Here is a 23,139-nt window from a genome sequence, read left to right on the forward strand (position 1 = left end):
TTTTGTGTGTGCTTACAGTCTGAGTGTGTGTGAAAGAGAGTGTGATTCCTCACCTTCACAGTTCTTGCCGTCTCCAGCCAGAGTAAAACCAGGTCGGCAGCTGCAGTGAACCCGGCCGTCCTCTGAAAGACACAGCTGGGCGCAGCCTCCATTCCTGTCCTCACAGGGGTCCACCACTGACACACACGCAAATATACACAAAAATGAAGTCAGCCCAGCAGGTGATTCTTTGACCTTGCTTGTTAATTCATGAGCACAGATATCTCAACTCCAGATTAACATGTAAGTTTAACTCCTGCACGCTCAGCTTCTTATTCAGGAACATAACCAAAGTGAGTCTGGTAATGATATCTGAAAGATCCCTAAAACTAAAAAAAACATTTTAGAATCCAGGAGAAATAATCTGAATTCCAGCTCTTCTGTTTCCTGCTTCTCAAATGTATTTCCTCTCTACATCTTCCAACCTTGCACAGTAGCTGTAGGAACAGAAATCTTATTTTTGCATTAATTTGATAATACTCGTAGCATCAGAAGCACCTTACTCATTTCAGAAAGATATTCTACTCTAATGAACTCCAGTTCGTCAAGGTGCTTTCTGATACATTCTCACATTATGAGAACATCTGTTGGCAAAATGACTTACATTCACAGTGTCTCCCATCTCTCTTCAGCTGATAGTTCTTTCTGCAGTCACATTTGTAGTGATTGTTCCCCATGTCCACACACTTGTGCTCACATCCACCATTCAATACTGAGCAAGAGTTCACAGCTTAACAGAGAAAGAGAGAGACAAGAAAACAGATGGTAAATAAGTATAAACACACATCAGCTCTGGTCCCTTATTACAGAATTAATTGATGAAACCCTGACCAGTTATAGGATATTTTAAATCTGAACTCACACAGTAAGACAGGTACAATTGCATTTTTGGCACTCTGAAATGGCTTTCACACCTCAAACTCTGCAGCTGTTTAATTATGGAAAACTCTTGGGTAAAGGCTGGAAACTGGAAAGTGATATTCAAGCGGTACCCATGGTCACTCTAATGATCTTTCCATCCCATTACTCCTGTGATTTAATGATGTGCCAAATATGAATATTAGCCGTGTGCCTTCTGGGTGCTCTAAACACAGACATGATGACACAGACGTGCTCTAAAAACGGAGAGAACTTCTGGCTCTTAACATTGATGATTTAAACAGACACAATAAGCTAACCCGCTGCCTCAATCCCTATCCTTTACCACAAAGCTGCAATAAAAAAAAAATAGGAGTATTAGGAATGAAAAATAAGACCACAAGCAACAGAGGGGTTTTGAATTTCATCAAGTAGCAATAATCTTGTTACCTACAGATTTTATGGTGCTAAAATGGGGGGAAAGTACTCTACCACCTATATTTCCCTTTTCAAATCAGAATTTCCCACTAGACACTGAGATAAATCATAGAAGCAAAGCACTCCTTAGGTTTTGCTGCATTAATTCAAATACAGAGATGTGGAAATGTATCAAGGTCTCTGACACTCTTTGTATAACATACATATATAAGAATAGGATCAATCTTTTCATATAACTCTTGACAAGAAAGTGAATGAGCGTATATATCTCAAAATATCAAACTATTCCTCTACAGAGCAACTTTCAAACCACAGGAGCCTCATTTTTCTAACTCCATTGTAGCTGTGTTATTCCTCTACGCCACAGAGGAAATGTTGCAAAAAATGTAAAAATCCAGCTTTATTAATGACGGAAAAATGCAGTGCGTGACAATGCTTACCACAAGTGCAATAAATACTTCTGTTTAGTACTTACCAATGCAGGTCCGACCGTCAGAGTGCATGCGGAAGCCTTCGCTGCACTCACAGTGATAAGAGCCTGGTGTGTCGACACATGTTTGCTGGCATCCTCCATTGAGCTCCTCACACTCATTAACATCTGAACACATACACGCATATACACATACTCATAACTCTGCACAGACAAATGCTCATTAAGAAATCTAGTCATTCATATAACCGAATATTGCCATAAAACTACAAGACTGCACTAAAACAAGAACCACTAAGCCCATAAATGCCCTCTCTGCTTGGTTGAACAATGACAGATTGAGAGCTTCAGTCAATTGAAGGAAAATACCACGGAAATGAATGGAAGCTTTAATTGAGCTGCTTTTGGAAACAAGGCATTTATTATGTCCTTTTATAAAGTCTCATATCCAACTTTGAGGTAGTATAATTAAACATTCCATCTGCAGGGAGCCAAATAGTTGAAAATTCAAAACACATTTTAATTATTACAGATTTAAAGAGTCGTAATTGTATCAATTTGACCAGATCTCAGATTTGTTCTCTGTTTTATATTTTGCAAACATTTACTTTTAAATATTACGTGTACAGTTCAACTGTCAAGTTTAAAACCTACTATCACCAATTCCCATTTGAATAGTGAGGGAAAATACAAAAACCTGACTTTAAAAAGTTCAATGTGCCTCACCACACTGACCTTGTGTCCTGACTCCTCTAGAGAAAAATGTGCATGCATAATGTCTATTGGTTAAATGATGAATGGCTTATCACGCTGTTCGTGCAGTAGCATGCGTGCAATCAATTCCCTACACAGGAGAGACTTGCATATGGCTGAACATGTGTCAGACTGAAACTCATGTTCCACAGAAACACGAAGCAAGCTGAGGAGACAACATACCTGAACAATCTCCTGAAGGACAATTAGGCTTTAATACACATCTGGACAACACATCACACATCCTCCTTTAACCTCCAACCAGTTGTCATCTTTGACTCTGGCTTTTTTGGTTCGCACTGATGACAAAGGAGATTTGTTCAAGGAGGGGAAAAGAATGTTTGCAATATCCCTTTTTTGTTGTGCGGGGGTGTTAAACACTAAGCATGTGGTTCAGTTTATTTGAGCATGCAACTCAGAGGTTAAAGGACTTACTAAGTAGTGCAAATATTATAAATAATTTTTAAATAGTTTCTCTGACAGCCCCATGGGAACACCCGTGTTTAAAATGATCTGGACTATTTTAATTAGCTGGTATCTAATAATAGGAGCTACAGGGAAAGAGGGGGGTCAATGTGGAGGCCAGTAAAACAATCCTTTGTGTATTCTGCACATAGATTAGTTTAAAAGGGTTTAAAGAGTTCATATCCATTTGCCCAATTTATTTAGACATCTGCCTAAGCGCTGATTTAATGATCACCACGCAACTGGCAATGAAGAATCACATATTCATGAACCGTCCTATCATTGTACTTTAACACATTGGCAGCTATTGTAGAGGATGCCTTACACACAAAACAATAGTCACTGGGGGGAGTTTTTTTAAAGGTTAATATACTTATTGGTCTCCTCGTGTGAGAGGATTTCAATGGCAGCCACACAATGGCTGCTTTTCAGTGGTGGGTGAGGTGGTGTGTGGGGAAGCAGCGACAGGAGCTGTGGTGTCGGAGGTCGAGGGGCACGAGGTCTGAATGGTATGGTGTGACGCCGTCTGGCTCTCAGCCGAGCTGCTGAGTTAGCATCTACAACTAGACAATATAACAGACTAAACATTTGCGAGCGCTGCTTTGGTGGCAGAAAAAAGCGAACAGGTGGTCTTTAGAATGAACGCCACGGGAGTGGAATTTACCAAAAAACAAAAGAGGAACAGAGGCACTCTGATGTGAGAGCCAACATTTTAGTGGCATTGGGTTTAATGTATCTGTTTGCTTTAGTGATTAGTATGACCAACATGATCAAATTACAAATTTGATCACGTTTTCATCTGACACTAGGTTAAAAACAACAGGGCAGAGAGGCAACTCAGTGGACCCTAAATGTCAAATGAGAGATCTTACACATCTTTCAGATTTAAGAATGGTTAACTAACATTGAAAGTTCCAAGATTAAAAAAAAAAAAATAACAAAAAAACAACTCCTCGCAGGTTTATTTTTCTTCGGCATCTGAAATCCAAATTCGCTGTCTTTTCCCATAAATAGGACCACACATGCAATTCACACGAAAGCCTGTAAAAGAAGAACTTCACAGCTGCTAAAGCTGCTGCCTCTTGTCTTCTCCACTGGTTAGGTCTCAGACTTTAAATTATTACTAAGTGACAATATCCTGTTTTAGGGGTTAAAGGTCAGGGGCACTTGTTCACACCTGTAGCTCTAAAGAACAAATGGGCCTCAGTGCCCAACACTAACTCAGCATATTTCTGTCAGATGATACGGCCAAACTGAGAAAGCCTGCTGTCTGAGAATAGAGGCTTATAAGTGGAGCTGCCTGTGTGGTTGGCTCAGCCCTTTACAGCCGGTAGTCTAGCCAGTTAAGTAGGTCTTCAGTTGGCCAACTTAGGCAAGAGATTTCAAATTTAATGACCTGACCTTTTGGCACCATCATAAGGACCATTAAATTCATTCAAAGGGAGGACTTTGATGTATTATACAAGCACAGGTTCACTTTACACATCTATAAAATATGGCAACCAACACACAAGTATTATATTTCTTATTTTGTATGGAGCAATCCAGATGTGCGGCATAAAATGTATCAGACATTTTTTTCATTAAAATTCACAAAGCTTGAAACCTTTTCTTATATTCTAGAATAAAGACGAAAAAAAGGAGAAAACATGAATTGAAGGTACACTTGTGGGTTATTGAACTATCTTTTTTGTAAGCCCCAGCTAAATCAAGATGTCCATCTTACCGTGACATGCTTTGCCATCTGGCCCCAGTCGACTGCCTTCAGGGCACTTGCAGTAGTAACTGCCGATGGTGTTGCAACAGTACCCCTCACAGCCACCTTCATCCACTTCACATTCGTTGACATCTGTGGGAAAAGGATTAAAAGGCCAGATTAACTAACATAATGTGCAGTCCACAAAACAGAAAGGTATCTAACCCCTTTCAGCTAACTTTTCTCGCTCTTTGAGGAGCTCCTTCATGTGTTGTTAAGTTCTTTCACTTTTCAGCTGATGGAAAGAAAATTAACAAAACTTTCACTTTTACTCATCACTTTGTACAGCATGACCTCTCTCTACATTCTCTGTGACAGATATGCTTTGATGTCAGGGAGCTCCCAAAGGTAAAAAACAGAACTATTGATGGCGAATCTGTAGTCAATCTTTAAGAATCAATGAGCTCCTGGAGGCTAATTAAACAGAAGCTATAACTTGCATCTCCCCACATGTTGCAGTTCAACAACTTCATTTCAAAAGACTAAGATTGAGAATTTTCTCCAGTCCCCAAAATCTTCTACTTTTTCACTTTATTGCTTCAACCAAACAAGTCTCATGTTGACTCTGTAAAGCATAAAACTGTTTTCAAGGACTTCCTATGCGTCCCATGTTCTTACTTTTCTCTGAGGCTGAAATAGTTTCCAGGTTTGTTCCTTGTTTAGCTCTTGTACTCCAGCAAAAACCCTCAGGCTCCTTGTTCTTGTGCTGTACAATGATGCCTATCAGCTGTGCATCGCCGCCACAGTGTCTTCAAACACATTAGACTTTGTAATACTTGTAAAAGTACTAGTATGATCAATCTGGCTACCATTATCACTTTCATATCAGACTGAATAATGGCTTAAAACCTATAACCGGAGAGATTTTAAAGATATGTAGTCTAATGGCAACAACATAGCCAAACCTTTCACAGATGATACAGTGTTTGTTTGGTTGAGGAAAAGGAATTGGTAATGCATGGATTTTGAACTTGCATGGACACCCCTTGAAGAGGGGGAAAGTTATTAAGTTGTGTCTCCCATCTGTTAATGCACTTAATGGGACCCCTTAGCTGTGTGTTGAGCAATAATTTGTTTATCTTTGAATAACAGGAAATTTCAGAACACCACTTGGAGATACAATTTGGAAAGAAAAGGACAGGAGTTGGCGGGAGGTATAGCAGCATGCATTACAGTAACACATTGTTTGCTGGCTTGCCTGTGATGATGAAGTGCACATGAGAAATCCAGGTCTGCAGATGGTTACTGAAATTCGCCCACAGTGTCCTGGGGCTTTATTTGAATAAACAGGGAAGTACATCTGATCATAACCAAGCTTGTAATTTTGTTTTTTAATATTTGTTTAGGCTTTGTGGGCACAAAAGTAGATTTTTATTGTCCGATTCCCTCAATCCCCTGATGTTTAGGCATTTATGCAAAGGTTAATCTAAAACGCATACAGTTAAATGGACTGCTAATATAATGTGCTCCAAAGCCCTCTGGTTAAAAACCTGAAAACAATTTCTGTTTTAGGTTTCAACATAAACGAATAGACTCAGAGGGGTATAGATGGTATTTTCCTGCTGGTCCATTTAGGGAATTGTCAGTTAGTCCTAAACTGTATTTTATCTGTTTCTCAAGACAGGAAGACACTGGTGAAATGTGGATCACTTGGCTACTATTATAAACAGACAAGGGTATATGATAAACAGCCCCAATTGCTCAGATAAAATGACCCTGTCTCCATATGTGTGCACATGAATAAACATGCAAAAAAAAATACATTAGAGCAAAATGGCTCTCCACTACAGCAGTCAATTAGGGCAAAATTGTCTCCAGCTGAACATGTGACATGCATTATGGATTCTCTATTCAGATTGTTTCAATTGATGGGACGCAAAACACAGTAGCTTGGACGAGTGGTGCTGAATTATTACAACAACATGTATTTCCCATATATCTTTCCAGTGGAGAGGAAGAGATATAAATGCATTTGTTACAGTAGGTGAAACGAACCATAAAAGAAGAACAGCAGCTGAGGTAAACAAGCTCACAGAACAATTGTTTCTTTTCTACAGTAGTTATAAAAGGGTAATAATAGTTTGTTTCCTGATCTACAATTCACAATACAATACAAAAAAATCTGCAGCAGGTAATGCATCAGCAACGTTGGCAAGAAGAAAAGAAAGCAAAGTACCACTATTAACACTGCAATATAGAGTTAAATTCTTATGTCGAATTGTTGGTAATGTGGTAATATGTAGAATTCCGCAGGACCTCAGAAACTAAGGATGGGTCGCCATGTTTATTTTTCAGGCCACACCCACGCTTGGTTTCTAAGGGCAGGCAGTGTTATCTGGGTCACCTGGAGGGGCAGACTTTTTCTTTAAGGAATTGCTACAGATGATGATTTATTGGGCAGATTGTTACAGATTAAGGCCTAGCTGTTCGACCTTTGTAATTGTCTACCTGAGTTATTATATTGCCATGTTAGGATTATACGCATTTGTTCCTCATGGATATAAAAAAAATATGGCAGGGTGACATTGTTCACTGCAGTTGGCTACATTCCCCCGCCTTGGCCTTTGCACGCATTTACTTACATAGTAGTCCAGCGTTCAGCACATTCCCCTTCACTATGAGGGATCTAAGTAACTGTCCGTCTAAACCTGAAACATGTGCATGCACATACACGCGCCGCACACATACACGTAGCTGCACACAGAGAAACAACACTGCTCTGCAAATTGCATTAACTTATAGGGAAGTGTCATGGCCCAGTAACCTTTGGGCTCTGGCCCCGGACACATCTTCACTTTGATCCAGCAGTTCCTTACAGCCCTAATGAGCCTCCCAGATCAGCTCAGAGTCATTTACTATCATCATCAAGATGCCGAGAAGAGAGAGAAACCAAATTTGAACAAATATCAATTCAAGCCCTGTCATGGCATAGTTGACAAGGCAGCAAGTCTTGCTTAAAGAATGTCAACTAAGCGAAGCCTAGCCTGTGGTGACCAAACTGCACTGCCAGAACTCGTCATCTTTCCTAAATATAGACCTTGTTTCAACTAAAGCCTCAAAGAAAATGTTTAACCCAAATGGAACCTCAAATAGAGAGAGAAATCCACACAGTTTCATGATCCAGGTGTCCAAATATTGCATTTTCCAGGTGTCCAAATGTTGCCACTTTGTGGCTTGGATTTTCACAAGAGTAACACTCTGTGTCTCTGGCCAAACCTCTCGGTCATCAAACATAATTCTTCAGTAAAAGTGCTTTAACATGAGAACATGAATAGCTGACTTGCAATGAGTCTTGGACCAAACCTTCAAGTAAAGATTTTACTATAGAATGTATCATCATTTGAGAGACTTGTTAAACAATCAGTGAAAGGGAGGTTAACAATATAACTTATTGGTAGCATAAAATGGATTTATAGCAGGGCAATTATCACATTTCTTTCAGTCTAGAAATGACAAGAGAATGAAAATTCACAATGTTGGATAAGATCTGGTAAATGTATTAACTGGGAACATCTACATGGTACCTGCATCATTTCGCTTTCTGCACATATTCAATGACTGAAGACATTTTAATACCTAGAAAAAAGTATATACCCAGTATATCTCAACACACATGTACATGCAAACAGCCCTTTGCTGTCTCTCAGAACCCAAAGACAATACGATAAACTGAGACCCACACAAAGTTGAGGGGCTGTATTCATAGAAACCATCCTATTTGACTTTGAATCTGAACAGTCTTACGCTTCCCCCTTGAGTACATTAAGTGTAGTAATTGGTTCAGCTGTTGTACATTTGGATGTATAGCACATCCCTTCCATGATTCTCTTTTTGTCGAACATGCATGTTCCACGATAACAAATCATAATATCATGGAAACCCAGAACCCCAAAATAAATAAAACTAGCATGGACACCCCCTGTCAAAGAGGAAGAGTAGGGTGAGAGAGAGGAAAAGAAAAGTTATTAAGTCGCCCATCTGTTAAAAGACTTGAGGGGACCCTTTAGCTTTGTGTTTGTTTATCTTAGAAAAACAGGAAATTTCAGAAGCCAAGTATTGTTTTGGGAAAGTAGCACCACATAATTTATGTTATTTTTCATCATTTATGAAAAAGGGTTATAAAACCTTGTGACCCTCCCCTTGGGTCCAAGTCCCCTGACACCCAAACACCTGCTGCCTTTTCCTTGATATTCTCCAGTCCCGTTTCCTTCGTGTGGCCTCTTAGCCTCGTACCTACAAATCTGAATGATCAATCTTCGTCTCACTCATAGACCGGAAGGATAGATGACACATAACACTTACCTCAGCACAGTCATTCTTCTTAACATGTTGAAAACACATCTGTATACCTTTTGAAAGAATTTGTACACTCCTTCTTTCTCCATCACTTTTTAAATCAGTTTTCATTTGACACTGTTTATTTGTTACGTCTTTTGAAAAGAATGTCTTACATTGGACTTTGTAATACTATCATATCTTTCAACTTCATAGTTCAGAATCAAATGGAAAGTGTTGGTCTCCTGATAGTGGTGGAATGGTGGTGATAATGGTTTCCCATGAAGTTACGGAGAGAACAGACATCTGCTTAAATGTTCTTCTGTTCTCTGCAGACAAACATCGGCCACAGAGTCTCGATTCCTGCTTATCTCTTTAGGTGTTATTGACATTACTTGTCCTCTACAGTACAGTACCTCCCCTGTCAGATTTCTCCAAGGACCAACGCTCTTCCTGCTACTTAAAAAAACAAACTTTTTAAAGTACTTTGACATGAAAATAATCAACAAACCTTCAACCACGTGTCCAATCCCTCCCTGATGTTAAAAACATTAGGCAAAGAAGGTCCAGATCAATAACGGAATCAGCAGGCCTCAGCTGCGTGGCTTGTCTCTCAACGCTGTTCAATAAATGTGAAGGGCTTGGATCTCAGACCTCAGTGGTCGGAGGTTTGACCTAAATCTGATGATTTACTGTTTCTCCCTCACTAGATGGAAATTGAGTCTCTGGAAGGAATGATTTGTATTTCCTACATTTTTTAAGTCTCTATTCCCACATTTCTATTGTAACAAATGGTCACAGAAAAGGAATGCAGCTTAGAAACTTGTCTATGTCTAAGAAGAAAAACTGCAACGCTCATCTCTGAAAATCTACCCCCAAATAAATTGACTTTGTAAGCTTTTTTTATTCAACTGAAAATGACACATTAGCTAAATTAGATCAGATATTTGATATTGCACCATCGACCTCTTCAAATAAACCAAAGGGGTACATATGATAATGTAACAGGAAACGTTCTTTGACCGCATTTTTGCAGCGGAGCCAGCTAATAGGACTGTAAAATCAGTGTGGTTTGGCCATGAGCTGTAATATTTTAAAGCAGAGATGTTCCAGCTGATGATTTGATAGGCTCACTCCCAACTCTCATTTCCTTTACACGCTCAGTTCTTTTTTTGGATAGTGATGCATTAATAATTCTAATCTGCAAGATGAAAATGCAGGGCAACAGTGCTGAGCAGATTAACATTTTTAGCTTTAAGTTAAATATTTCAACAACTATGTGATGGATTGGTATGAAATTCCTGTTGCCCAGAGGAAATATCGTAATGACTTTCCTGATCCCATGACTTTCTCCTCTAAAACCACCATGGAGGTGGATGGATCTTGGAGGTTTATGGTAAAATGTTTCAACAACTATTGCATAGTAATTTTGGACAAACATTCATGATGAATACTGTCAACACTTTGGTGCTCCTCTAACTTTTCATCTAGTGCCACCATGAGGTTGACATTAGAATATGTCCTTTTTTCCCCTTTTTTTTTTTGCACTCACTGCTTACTTAAAACGGTATTCAAGCAGAGGAAAGAATGGTCCATCAAGGGCTGTAGAAAAAACGCAAGATCCTGTGAACTAGACCAAAGGTCAAAGGTTGTTCATAGACAGCTGAGGAGCTTTTAGGAAGCTGTCACAGAGAGGGATGTGAGTTTCAACAATCAGCTCAGTAGTAGATAAAGACAAGACAAAGGTGGGATTGTGTTCAAGATGTTGCATTGAATTAAATGGACAGCTGGCTTGAGAAAGGGATACAATCAATCAAGGACTTCAACTCTGAGGAAGAATACCGGTTATCATTGGGTCCTCATTCAAGCACACAATAATGGAGTGAAGAAACATAGAGCTGGTGTTTGAGTCACATTTTGATCAAGATGGGAAATTGCTTTGTGAAAACTGCATGTATTTCTCACTCTCTTCTCACTGCAGTATCTATCTCAGCACATATGTTTTCCATTTGTCCCTTCAACACTGAATTCAGGCCCTAATATAATGGGGATTCTTAGTGGTACACAGTTTTGTTACTTGCTGAGTAAATATTTATTATCTTGTTGCTCTATACACTGTTTATAAGATCTAATTTGTTTCCTCAACAAATTAGTTGAATGACGACAGCTGGGTGCTGTTCTGTTTTTGTAAGCAGACACTTTCAACCATTGGATACAGGTTGCACACTTAGCCTATAAACTGAAGTACAAGTGTTACTTGATATGAGAACTTAATTACAGATGGAGATTTTCAATCATCAGTCCTACACAGAACTGCAGTGATCACTACACTATGGTAACTTCTATAGTATGGAAAAATGAATAATGAACAATGAACTGCACTGTTATTAATAACACAGTTTTGAGTCTTGAGAACCCGTTTAGTCTACAAAAGAGTTGATCTTACCAGATTTAAGTTATTAATGATCAAATGTGTGCTGAAACAACACAGACACCTGCCCTTAAAGTCTTACTTTTTTTCCCTTTATCTCCATGAAAGCCTCTGTCAACTTCTACAGCTGGAAAAGCCATCCTGTTTGGTTCACTGGTAGATAGCATAGAAAATGTGTTCTGCAGAAATTATGAAACGTGGCTGAAGATTTAAATGCCGTATGTTCAGCAGGTAATGGGACTACTTGGCATTTCACCCCAAACTATTTTGGCTGATTTTATTTTTGCACTTACAGTGATTTTTCTGCAGAAAAGGATTTTAAACTTGGAATAGACTCGAGACATTGATGTCTATAAAGCTAACCTTGAAAAAACATCTAAATAAATTCTGAGTAACATCCAGTAAGACTCACACTCAGTAACACAGCTTCAATGCCATTTGCCAGTGTCATAAACTGACCATTAACCAGTTCCCCTGATGCATACTGGAGGTGCCTGCTAAAGTAATAATTCACCCCAAAATGAAAATGAGCTCTATGAAAGCCTACAAAACAACAAAGGGAAGACAGTATATTTCAAAAAGAGCAAAGAGTGACAGTCAAGCTACTCCAAAAAGTTCATATTGAAAACTAATCACTGAAATCCTATTCACTTCCTTTTTCTGAACTCAGTACAACCATGGACCCATAGTGCAGCTGGCTGGCTCCATGGTTGTACTAACTGGTGAAAGTCAAAACAAGTTTAGATATCTTCAGCTATCTTGCTCAAATTACATTATCAGTACCTTTTAGTGAGGAAGATTGATCCCTACAAGTGACCTCCCTTGTTTCCCAATGTTAACACTACATTAAGGAGGATCCTTTAATCCGAGCTTCCACCATTGCTACTGTAGGAATCTCTCAGCGAGCTTTGGGAGCACATGGTCAATCACACAGACCATTAGCTCCAACCCGCTCAGCATTAACCTGGTAAACATTGTGCCCCTGACATATGGCTGCCATTAGGGTTATAATGAGCTTCTTCCTCTGATAGCTATGCTAAGCATGTAGCACTTTCATTGCCCAGTATGTTCTTACGCCAGGCATGTTTGTGTCTTGGTATATGATTCCTACATCCACACAGTTTATGGCAGACTTGAGGAATGAAATCTGGAAGGTGAGGTACACAGGGCTTAAAGAGAGCAGCAAGTGACAAGTGAATACTGCCATCTTAGTCTCAGACCTATGTTTATCTAAATGATAAGTCACTGAAAATGGTACTGTTCAACTGCTTTGTAATCCACGGAATTATGATACATCCTCTCCTTGCGTATCCTGGACTTCCTTAAACTGACTGTGTGGTAGATTCACTGTTGGTCACAAAACTTTAGTTTTCAGCTTCCTGTTAATAATAAAAAATAATAATAGTACTAAAAGTGGAACAGCTGTGGCTGACATTTCATGTGGTAAAATGTAACTGTCCTTTTTTTCTTCGTTGGAACGATAAGCCACCTGGCCTTTTACATCTTTCCAGAGGAAAAGTTTGTACTGAAAAATCTGTCTACCTTTCAGCATGTCAAATGATGGGCTGCATCGGCTTGTCTCCATTACGTCTTCCAGAAGCTGCAGCAGCTTTCGACAACTGATCATTACCACAAGCAATCGCCCTGAGTAATATCTTCACAATGTTTTTGCTCATGGGCAGTTGTGGGTGTCCAAAGAAAATGTCTTAGGAAAAAAGTGCTGATTATTCAATGATTAAGTTCATATTACACCAGTCCAGCTAACTTTAAAGGGATCTGTTCATCTCTGAGGGCTTACTGTGTTTAGTTTTCAGTGAACCTTTTCAGTAACCTCTGATAATAAGACCGGGAGAGCAGCTAGCCAAAGCAAAGACCGACCTGTCAGAGGTAATCATGAGGTCTGTGCTGCAGTTCTTTATGCAAATAAAGATCATCATGACATGCACACATCAAAAGCTTCAGTGCCACAGCAGCTATAGCAACTACATTTTGGTTAAAGAAATCTTGGCCTGCCATCATTACAGTCATATGGTTCCTTTCATATTTAACTTCAAAACATAGTCTGTTGCACATTTTTTACACAATTATTTCCCTTTAACCTGTTAACTGCCTTTAGATTAGTGTCCAGTGTCCAGGATTAAACAGTGTTAAAACCAAGAGATTCTTGTGCATAAATGTTATTGCAAACAAGATCATATCCTCACCTCATTTGCTGACAATTATTTAGCCTTGAACTATAACAGTCCCATAAATGTGCACTTTTGTCTAATAGCCATAGAAATACTGAGGAAAATAGATGTTCAATTGGCTCATCTTACTCAGGAGTCAAAACAAAAAGCTTATAATAGACCTGGACCTCTGCAGTGGAACTAACTGAATGGAAAGGCTGGAAGAGGGGATAAACTCTATGCATGGTATGTTAGTTAACTTGAGGGGGAAGGATAATTCCAGACCCGTTAAAGACATCATTGTTCCCTGAAGTTGTGAGAACAACCACAGGAGTTACATAGACATCATCTTTCACATCCTGTTTTTCATAACCTTAATAGGGTTAAACAATTTGCACCAAAATGGATCTCTACTAGATGTATTCAATGTGTATTTCTTGACTGCATCTTTGAGTTTTTTATGCTTTCAGAAAATAGGAAAATGAAAGAAAATGTTTTGTTTTTTTCATTTGGAATTCTTTCACGGGCTCTAAGGTTCAGTGCAGGAGCAGCCCTACCAGTAAAATGAATACAGGGCAGATTTTCCCTCTGTCCAAAAGAGCCACATGCAGGGATGTATGATATTACTGCAGACATGGGAAAGCAGTAGAATAGAGGGGATCAAACACTGGCTGGGATTTCATAAAGGAGGACATTACTAGATCTTTTTTTCCATAGTTTTCCCAAGATGCAAATAGGTTTGAGCCATATTCAAAAGAACATTTCTTTTTCAGAGAATGGAGAAACAGTTAATAAAGGAAACCCAAATTTGCTTCCTTTTGAACTGGACAGAAAAGCGTAGAAATGGCAAATGCTATACATCAAGTATTTTACCCCCCTGCTTCAGCATGAGCGAGATGAAATAGCACAGGAACAGGAACAGAAACATAACACAAGGGTACATGAGCAGGAATGCCCTGAGGAATTGAAATGTAGAGCTCTGACTCAGCATCTTTTTCCCTAGTGTTTTAATCACCTCTTTCTCCCCAGCTCTACCCACAAACTAGTCTGTACAAGGAGCCACTCACTCTCCTTGTGGCCACCCCTGAGTCCTTACCACATCTCAGTCTACTATAAACTGTGATACAGTCACAGATGGCTGCTTTTGTCTTATAAGTATTACATGTTGAGTTTAATGATGGCAACTTTCAAGAGGGAACACATTTCATTTCTACCCAAAGATTCCAGACCTGCCCTACTGAAAATGCTAGGAGCTACCAATGGATGCCATCTCTGCAACTCTATCTCATTGGCACACAAATAAGCACAACTTAATGCAAACAAGCACAGGCATATGTGCAGAGGTATACATATATGGACATACACAAAGACAGGTGTGTTTAATCTAATAGGAAAGGAAAACCAAGCCTATGTGGAAGACAGCCCAGGGTCCTGGGGATTAAACGCTCAAATTCATATGAAGAAAGACGATTCCCATGTGAGTAAATGTGATTTATATTTCAACTGCAACAACTGTAAAGCTTTCTGCAGAGTTCCCCAGAGTGAACCCTTGGGAATAACACTGCCCATAGCTTTTTTATTGGTAAAGATAACTTAAACATTCTGTTTTAACGTTGGAGCTGTGTGTATGTGAGTGCATGTTCAAAAGAGAAATGTGAAATCTTGTTGTTCCAGATATTTACCCCAAAAGTCAAAATAGTCTTAGAATTATGTAGTTACTTCTAGTATCTAATACTTTTACTTCCCCAAATATCTGCCTACATTCTTAGTCGTCTCTTTGCATAGCTAAAACCTCCAGTACAACAAGATCCAGTCTTAGGAAATGCCCATAATTATTTTACTTTAAAGTACTTTGAAAACAGCCAGGCTTTTTTTTAGTAAGGACCAGATGGTTTCTGTCTTCACATTGTTATGTGCCTGCGCTCTCTTAATTTCATGCAGACCTATGCATCCATTTAACCAAAGCGAAGCCTAATTCAAATCTTAATAGAGTGAGACAGTGTGGCATTCACAAGCAGGAGTAAATGCAACTATTACAGAGCAGGCTCCAGTGTCTCAGCACATGCTTGGGCTGTGTCCAGACTGTTTATTACCTCACAGTGTCGACACCATGGCCTTGGTGTCAGCCGCTGACATACATTTCCATAGTGGCTGCCTTCTGTCTCATATCAGAGATTGGTAGCAGGTGGACGGTCAGCCCCCACAACACACAGCGGGATCTACCACCACAATTTGGCAGCAATACCAAAGAGAGCAACGTTCAAGAAACCAATGGACGATGAGTGCTGAAAAGAAGGGAGGGGGAGCAGAGCACGGATTCTCGCTTGAAATATTACCAGAGCCAGACTTTTCTTTAACACATCTCTCAGTGTATGTTCTCTTTCTACTGAAGTCTAGCTGGAGTGAATTGTGCTGAGAGGCCGAGGCTAATATTTAGAATCTGCAGCAACCCTGTCATCCTTATGATTTATCTAGTATCTGAAGCTCCATTAGTGTTGATAGTGATAGTGAGTGATCATCCGCCACACAGCGATAACAAATATATTATGTTCTCAGTAACAAATGCATTTTATCTCCATAATTGCAGTTCAGGCCATTCTATGAACTGGTAGTTAGTGAGTTTTTGACCACTTGGGGGCATTGGGACAAAAAGCTATTAGCAAAACATTGACACATTATCACCTTTAAATATGATATGACAACCTCTCTGCAAGCCTGCTGCCCATTTTTACTTCCAGCTGTTACGTAGGAACATTGGTATTTATTTGGAATCATGTTTCAGTCCACCTCACAAATGTTCATCCAATATTCACTTTTTAAGCTTTAGCCAGTTATTTGCTAACTTTATTTGCATCATATAGAGCTGGGTAGTCTACAGCAGGTTTTATAGCGTTTTCTCTGCTTGCTGAGAATAGACGCAAGGTTGATGGGAGCTTTGAGAATGAATGAAAACAATGAGCTTAAAGACCAAGGTTGAACTGCAGAGTCCACTGCAAATTCTCTGCGGAAAAGTCACTATGAGAAACATCCTTCACATTCAAGTAGTCAGAAGGAACAACACCCAGAAAATCAAAAAGGCAAGGCGGACAAGAGACGGACGGAGATGCTCTTGCACACTACAAAAGGCTTTGCATGCTGAAGGAAAGGACAAGCAAATGCTGGAAACAATATATAACAAATCTGATGAAGCCTTGGGAATCATCTTCATGACCAAACTTCCAAGTCCAGTTTGCTTTAAGATAAATATACAGAGGTCCACACTCTAATAATGCAAATCTGATAATGAAGATGATTCCCTGGTGAATCCCTGGTGGCTCAGTGTGAACACACAGATATCCACGCTCCCTTTTTGAGCTAGAGTTGAAGTCTCTTTTGGTAATTATGTTATGCTGGAATGTACATAGCTATATCCACAGTACACACAGCAGATCTTACTGGTAATTCTGTCCATCAAGGTGTAAATCAACGTTTTTGGAAATGGCCCTCTGCTCAATTTACTGGTTAAGTGATGAGAAACAGTGTGTCTTTCTACCAAAATGTTTTACTTCCTGTATAATGTTGGTAACTCGCATTATCCCAAGTAATATACCTTAACCTATTACAAAGAAATATTATCAATAATAGACTATAGATTTGTCTCAATTGTTACTGGTTAAATATTGCTGATCTAGCCAGGTTTATTTTGGATCCAGGTGAAAAGAAGCACATTATTCTGCTTTCCAGTGAGTTCTAGTGGAAAACATTTCTCTCACAACCATCTCCACTTATATGGAAATGAAACAAGTAACACCTATGAGTGCATTCCTTTAATGGATGTTAGTCATATATCATAGTGTTTACTGTGTATTTTACTAAATATCAGGTACTCAGTCTTCATATAATTTTAAATTATTTACTACCTAATTAATTAACTGCTATAAGTTCCTATATTCTCATTATCTCGTTTGATAATGCTAGTTGCTTATTATCGCTAAACATGTGTATTAACAGAAAGAATGGTTTTCAAATCGATGCTCTCAACATTTAATGGATTAGTTTTCGAGCTCTGTGTAATCCTGTAATTTTTTTAGCAGCTAAGGAACAAACCTCAACAGTTCACAGCATTTTTTCATTCCTCTACACAACATTGTAAAGACAAGATCAAGTCTTACAGGATATTGAGGTATAGTGCTCCTTTAGTTCAAGCATGGCAAAAGTATATGTTGTCTTTATATAACACTGCAGTTTGCAGTAGTAGTGTTTGTTACCGTAGTCAAACCTCAGGATTTTGAATTTAGTTTTTTTATTGGAGTTTATTTTGGATTAAAGAAATAAAACAACGTTATTTATGACAGGGACCTTACAAGAGTTCCAAAGCATTCTGAAAATATATTTTATGTAATTTTTATGATGAGAAAATACAGCAAAAAAGCTCTAAAATACCTTTACACTTTTACTCAAACCCTGAGCCTGCAACACAGGATTATTGGTGCATGTCTTTGCACCAAGCAGAGGTTCAGTGAACCTAGCTGAACACAGAATCTTGGCTGACTCTCTCCTTGTATAATGATTCTGGCAGAGTGACGATAAATCTGTCTCAAGAGATGTGATAAGGAAAAACGTTTTGCAAAACCAGCAGAGCGATATGACTTTGAAGCACAGGATGTGTAGGAAAGGAAGAGAACCTAGAGGAATTCTGATTAGATAGAATATCTCAATCTGTTCCCTATGTGCCACTCCAATGTGTGAAAACCAAAGAGCCCATGTCAAAACAAACGCACTGGAGAGCTGCCTCTGACAAACAACGACACGTTCCTGTGAAAGAGGAAGGACTGCTTTACACCCCTGGCAGGCAGGTCCTTTCTTCTGGGAAAGAGAAGGAACCAAACAGGAAAAGCTCTCCAGTGCGTTTGTGTTTGTGAGCATGTGGGGGGTTGGAACTGAATATCCTCTCTGGTCACCATTCTGTCCCAGCGGGACTCTTCCTAAACATTAACAACCATCCTCCTGTTTGCGTGTTGACGTAGACCGCAGGGGTTTAAACAGTAGATAGCACAGACGCTGACGAGACAATGCTCAGAGACAAGAGGGGCCATCAGGTTTTGTGGAAACCTGCTGGAAGTGTTTACCGTTTAATGATGACAGACAAGAGGTTCCCTTTCTGAGGGTCAAGACTGTCCAGGAGGTAAAATGAGCATATTTAGAAGTCTGAGGTTATGGGGCAATGATATACATCTTTTTTTCTCTCTTCATTGATTCAAATTCTAAAAAAGTAAATGTCCCGTAATTTTTTCCTCATTTTTTAAATTCTCTGAGCAGTTTCCAGTCAACTAATGGGGACTCCATGAATTACTGCTCCCGGGCAAGAAACAGTCTGCCACATAGCCCCTCGTAAAACAGAAAATTGTCATTGAGCTACACAGTGTTAATTAGTGAGCTTTAGAGGTGCTGGTAGGTGGATTTTGCTTCTGTTCAAAAGTGCCAGGCTAGCTGTTTCCTCCTGTTTCCTGTCTTTATGCTAAGATAAGCCAACCAGCTACTAGCTTTGGCTCCATATTTAGTGTACAGATATGACAGGGGTATCAGTCTTCTCATCTAACTCTCCATCCGAATGCCAATAAACTTATTTCCCTATTCTCAAAACATTCCCCTTAAATTGCTGTAGTTAAATTGGATTATTCCAATGCATTAAAGAAATGTTAGGTAACTATTCCTAAATTGAAATATTGTCATCACGTGTGACAAAATGTTCTCAGGCTTTTACATTTTTCAACCATACTAAACCAAAACTGCATATACTGTCATTAGCATATCATTTTTATAGAGTAGAGGCTCAGCTGGGTTAGCCACAACACTCCAGGCTCTAGCCTTCAAAGGAAACCGTTCCTCCGAGAAAGCACTTCTTCTACCTTTAACTACCCAGAGACCCCTTCAGAGCAGCCTCATCCAATCACAGCAACACTACACGCTCATTCTGCTTCTGCAAAGTGAAAGCATAAGGTCTGAACTGGGCCTATTAAAGCTTTAACGACATGTTGTCCTATAAGGATGTAAGTCAGTTCAATCCCTCAAAAGTCTGCACTCAGCTTATAATGTACTGTTTATTAAGGAGTGCAATGCGAGTAGTGGAGTAAGAAGGTTTCTAAATATGACCAACTTTTTTTATCAGTTGGGAATGAACTCACCGTATTGGCATCGCGTCCCTTTGAAGCCCAGTGGACACTGGCATACCCGGTCTTCGGTCTTTGCACATTGGCCTCCATTGAAACATGTTTTGACACCACAAACCCCTGCAGATAAAACATATCATATAGCACATATACAAATATATCCATGTATGAATGATGGAGATCTCTGGTCAGCTATGTTCCAGCTTTCAGTTCAATAACTGTACTGAATATCGAATTGATGTATACACAACTGCTTCATAGCAATATCAAAACTAACTCTATGCGATACATGCAGCGTCGGGGTTCAATGCTATTACTCACTATGCAGACAGCCCATCTCTTCACCCTCCTGAGTCCAGCCCGGGCAGCACTTATAAACCGTGTGCAAATCCGCGCTGTACACCTGCCGGTATGCTGTATAGTAAGCTGTCCTGAAGAAGAAAAATTCTGTTAGAGTCACAGGATTTTCTGGAAGTTTCAATATAGGTTTATTTTGACTAATTATTAAGTAATGTATATGTGTAAAACACTTCATCAAGACTTAGTCCACTTCAGCTGTGCTGATGAATGTCTTCAGGGAATAGCAAAGATCACAAACAAAGTGTTAGTGTGCGTTGATAAAGTATGTTTGCTCTCACCTTCTCTCGTAGCCCACACACCATCTGTGGTCGGTGCAGCCCTGCTTCCACACCTTAACCATGCGGGTAAAAGCCTGGACACAAGGCTGACGGGCCCCCAGCATGGACATCTCCTGGTCAGCACAAACGTGTGGCCTGTGCATGGATATATTTTTTTATAAATTAGGTTAACAAAAGCAAAAGATTGAGTGGGTAGATCAGCAATGTCAGCAATGAAAGCAGATCATGTGCCTCCAAGACAGTAGGAGGGATTCACAGTGTTGTGAAAAAATATGTAACGCCTTTGAGTGTAATGCAAACGAGGAAGAAGTGGACAGGTGCAATTAAAATTGTGTTAGACTTACAACTGAAGAAAGAAAAAAAACATTAGATAGTGTTGTAATTTTCAAAAGCAGCATGTGAGTAGAGGCTACTTCATTTTCCATTGTTTTACATATTTTGAGGTGGTTGATAGTTGACTGAGTCGAGAGGTGGGCTGCAGGGATTCCAATGTTGATGTGAGCCTGCCGCAGAACTAATGTATGTTTTCCAACATGAACTCCCAAATGTTCTACACATGTTCAGTTGCATGGACTTCAGCTCATCACACACACATTGTTTGTCAAACAATTATACCGCTTCCTGTTTGGTGCAATGTGCTTGATTAAGGTCCAGAAAAAAAGAAAAGTTGACAGGACCCTAACAGCACCCCATAAACAAGAAATTAACTGCCACAGGAAATTCATTTTTTTCCTCCAGAATTGTTTGCATGTTCATGTGCCTTGATGCATGTAGCCTACTGATGTGTGCAAGTTCCTTATACAACACAGAGGTTTTTACTGTACAGCACTCTGTCATAAGCAGACTACATCCGACTGCATTGTCAGTACAGGTATTCAGAGATGTCCTCCTCCACAAACCATCTGGCTTCAATACACAGCAGCCTGAAGTTAATTAAAGGAAGTATTCTGCTTCTCCTGTAATGAAAACGAGTCCTTCAATCATGTCCAGCACAGTCTATTTAAAATGGAAAACCTCTGGTAGAGCACTATATTTAAAAAAAATCATAACCCATTTGAAGTTATTTTGCAGAAGCATGTTACAACAGACACATATCCATCCTTAGAGGGGACCTGAAAGAGCGACGCCTAGTGGGAGTTGAGTAGAATAAACTTTAAAGTAACAGAACAACAAACAAGTTCAATTATTGTAAAACTTGCACAATATCTATAACTGTATTCAAAAATAATAATAATAATAATAATAAGAAGAAGAAATTAGGCCATGATGCCTTGTTTACGTCATATTTTCAAGCATTTATGCGTAAAACTCTCACTCACCTGTCCATTCAATAAAAAAAACAGTGTGCAAGTGCAAATCATATTAAAAACTGGAAATGATCTAAATCAAAAAGCGTCACTTACATGCCAGGTTGCAGCTCCAAAGATGATGCGAGGTGCATAGTGCTGAATAATAGCACACACAAAATATCTGGGAACATAGTTTCAGCCAGTCACAGACACGGAGAGAAGAACTCAATCGGCGCAGCCTCTGTGTCCATCAAATGAAGAGCATCATGACATGTATTCAGGTCCGCCTTAAGACATGACTCAAGGTGGTTTTTTTTTGGTTTCTTTGATATTCACTAAGATCCAGACGTGGTTTCCCGTTCACTGGTGAAGCAGAGGGACGGCTTGTCTCATGTCAATCGCAGCCTTTGAATGGCTCCGAGTTAACGCACCACCCACAGTCACTGAGGGGCCACCTCCAAAAAAAAACCCGGCGACATTGACCTGTGCAACACACACAGACATGCTTTTATATTATCCCTATAATAAGTTCATAATGTGAAAGTTGCCTCCAAAGCATCTAAATATGTCGTATTTACAAATTATGTGAGTTGAGCATTGTGAAAAACTGGCTCAAGTAATGTGACAAGTCCAAGCAAGCTTTTTACTTAAAAACATTTTTTTTAAGTGAGCTTAAAAAAAACAAAAATTGAGTGGGTAGAGCAATGAAAGAAGAGCATGGGTGTGTGGCATATAAAGTGCAAAGGCAATAGATGACCCTCCCATGTCAGACAATTGACTGCTATGTTGGCAGATACAGCCTCCGACACAGTGGGATGGGCGTCCCAGTAATCAAATCTAACTTTTGAGTGATATGCATTTCAATAGGCATGACAAAAGAGATCCGAGGACAGGATTGGAATGTGTTATAATGAATAAATATAGCCTATAAGTCAATAAAAAGTCAACATGCATAATTAATTTATGATATGCATTCTACATTAAATATTCGATGAGACTAAGACTTAATTTATTGATAGGCTACCACTTAGGGAAAGTGAAGTACTGGAAGAACCAAAAATAAATGTATTGTATAAGTAACATACTCTTAATATAAAAAAATGAGGCCAGTGAAACATTTAAATGCAGTACCAGTCAAAAGTTTTGACACACCTTCTCATTCAATGGTTTTTCTTTATTTATTTTTCTTTATTTTTTTTCACATTGTAGATTAATATTGAAGACATCCAAACTATGAAGGAACACATATGGAATTATGTGGTAAACAAACAAATGCTCAACAAACCAGAATATGTTTTATATTTTAGATTCTTCAAAGTAGTTGAATGAGAAGGTGTCCAAACTTTTGACTGGTACTGTATATACAGTACATTAATAGCTATTAAAATAACTCTTAATAATAAATAAAAGTTATTAAAATAACTGTTGAGAATTGCGTATTGTTGAGATA

At 39.1% G+C, this 23,139-nt stretch overlaps 1 protein-coding gene across 1 annotated transcript in view; it reads right to left on the minus strand.

Annotated features, from left to right (window-relative positions):
• megf6 (multiple EGF like domains 6) overlaps window positions 1–21,880 on the minus strand; it is a 53,144-nt gene extending 31,264 nt beyond the window's left edge. Inside the window, exons 1-8 of the mRNA XM_054619220.1 lie at window positions 21,804–21,880; window positions 20,401–20,535; window positions 20,084–20,193; window positions 19,778–19,882; window positions 4,710–4,832; window positions 1,811–1,933; window positions 644–769; window positions 54–176 (exon numbers count right to left, since the gene is read on the minus strand). Coding sequence (XP_054475195.1) covers window positions 54–176; window positions 644–769; window positions 1,811–1,933; window positions 4,710–4,832; window positions 19,778–19,882; window positions 20,084–20,193; window positions 20,401–20,535; window positions 21,804–21,880 — 922 coding nt within the window. The remainder of the gene's footprint in view (window positions 1–53; window positions 177–643; window positions 770–1,810; window positions 1,934–4,709; window positions 4,833–19,777; window positions 19,883–20,083; window positions 20,194–20,400; window positions 20,536–21,803) is intronic.
• Between the last annotated feature and the right edge of the window lie 1,259 nt (window positions 21,881–23,139).

Source organism: Anoplopoma fimbria, chromosome 1 (genome assembly GCF_027596085.1).
Source record: "Anoplopoma fimbria isolate UVic2021 breed Golden Eagle Sablefish chromosome 1, Afim_UVic_2022, whole genome shotgun sequence".
In the NCBI taxonomy this organism is placed as follows: Eukaryota; Metazoa; Chordata; class Actinopteri; order Perciformes; family Anoplopomatidae; genus Anoplopoma; species Anoplopoma fimbria.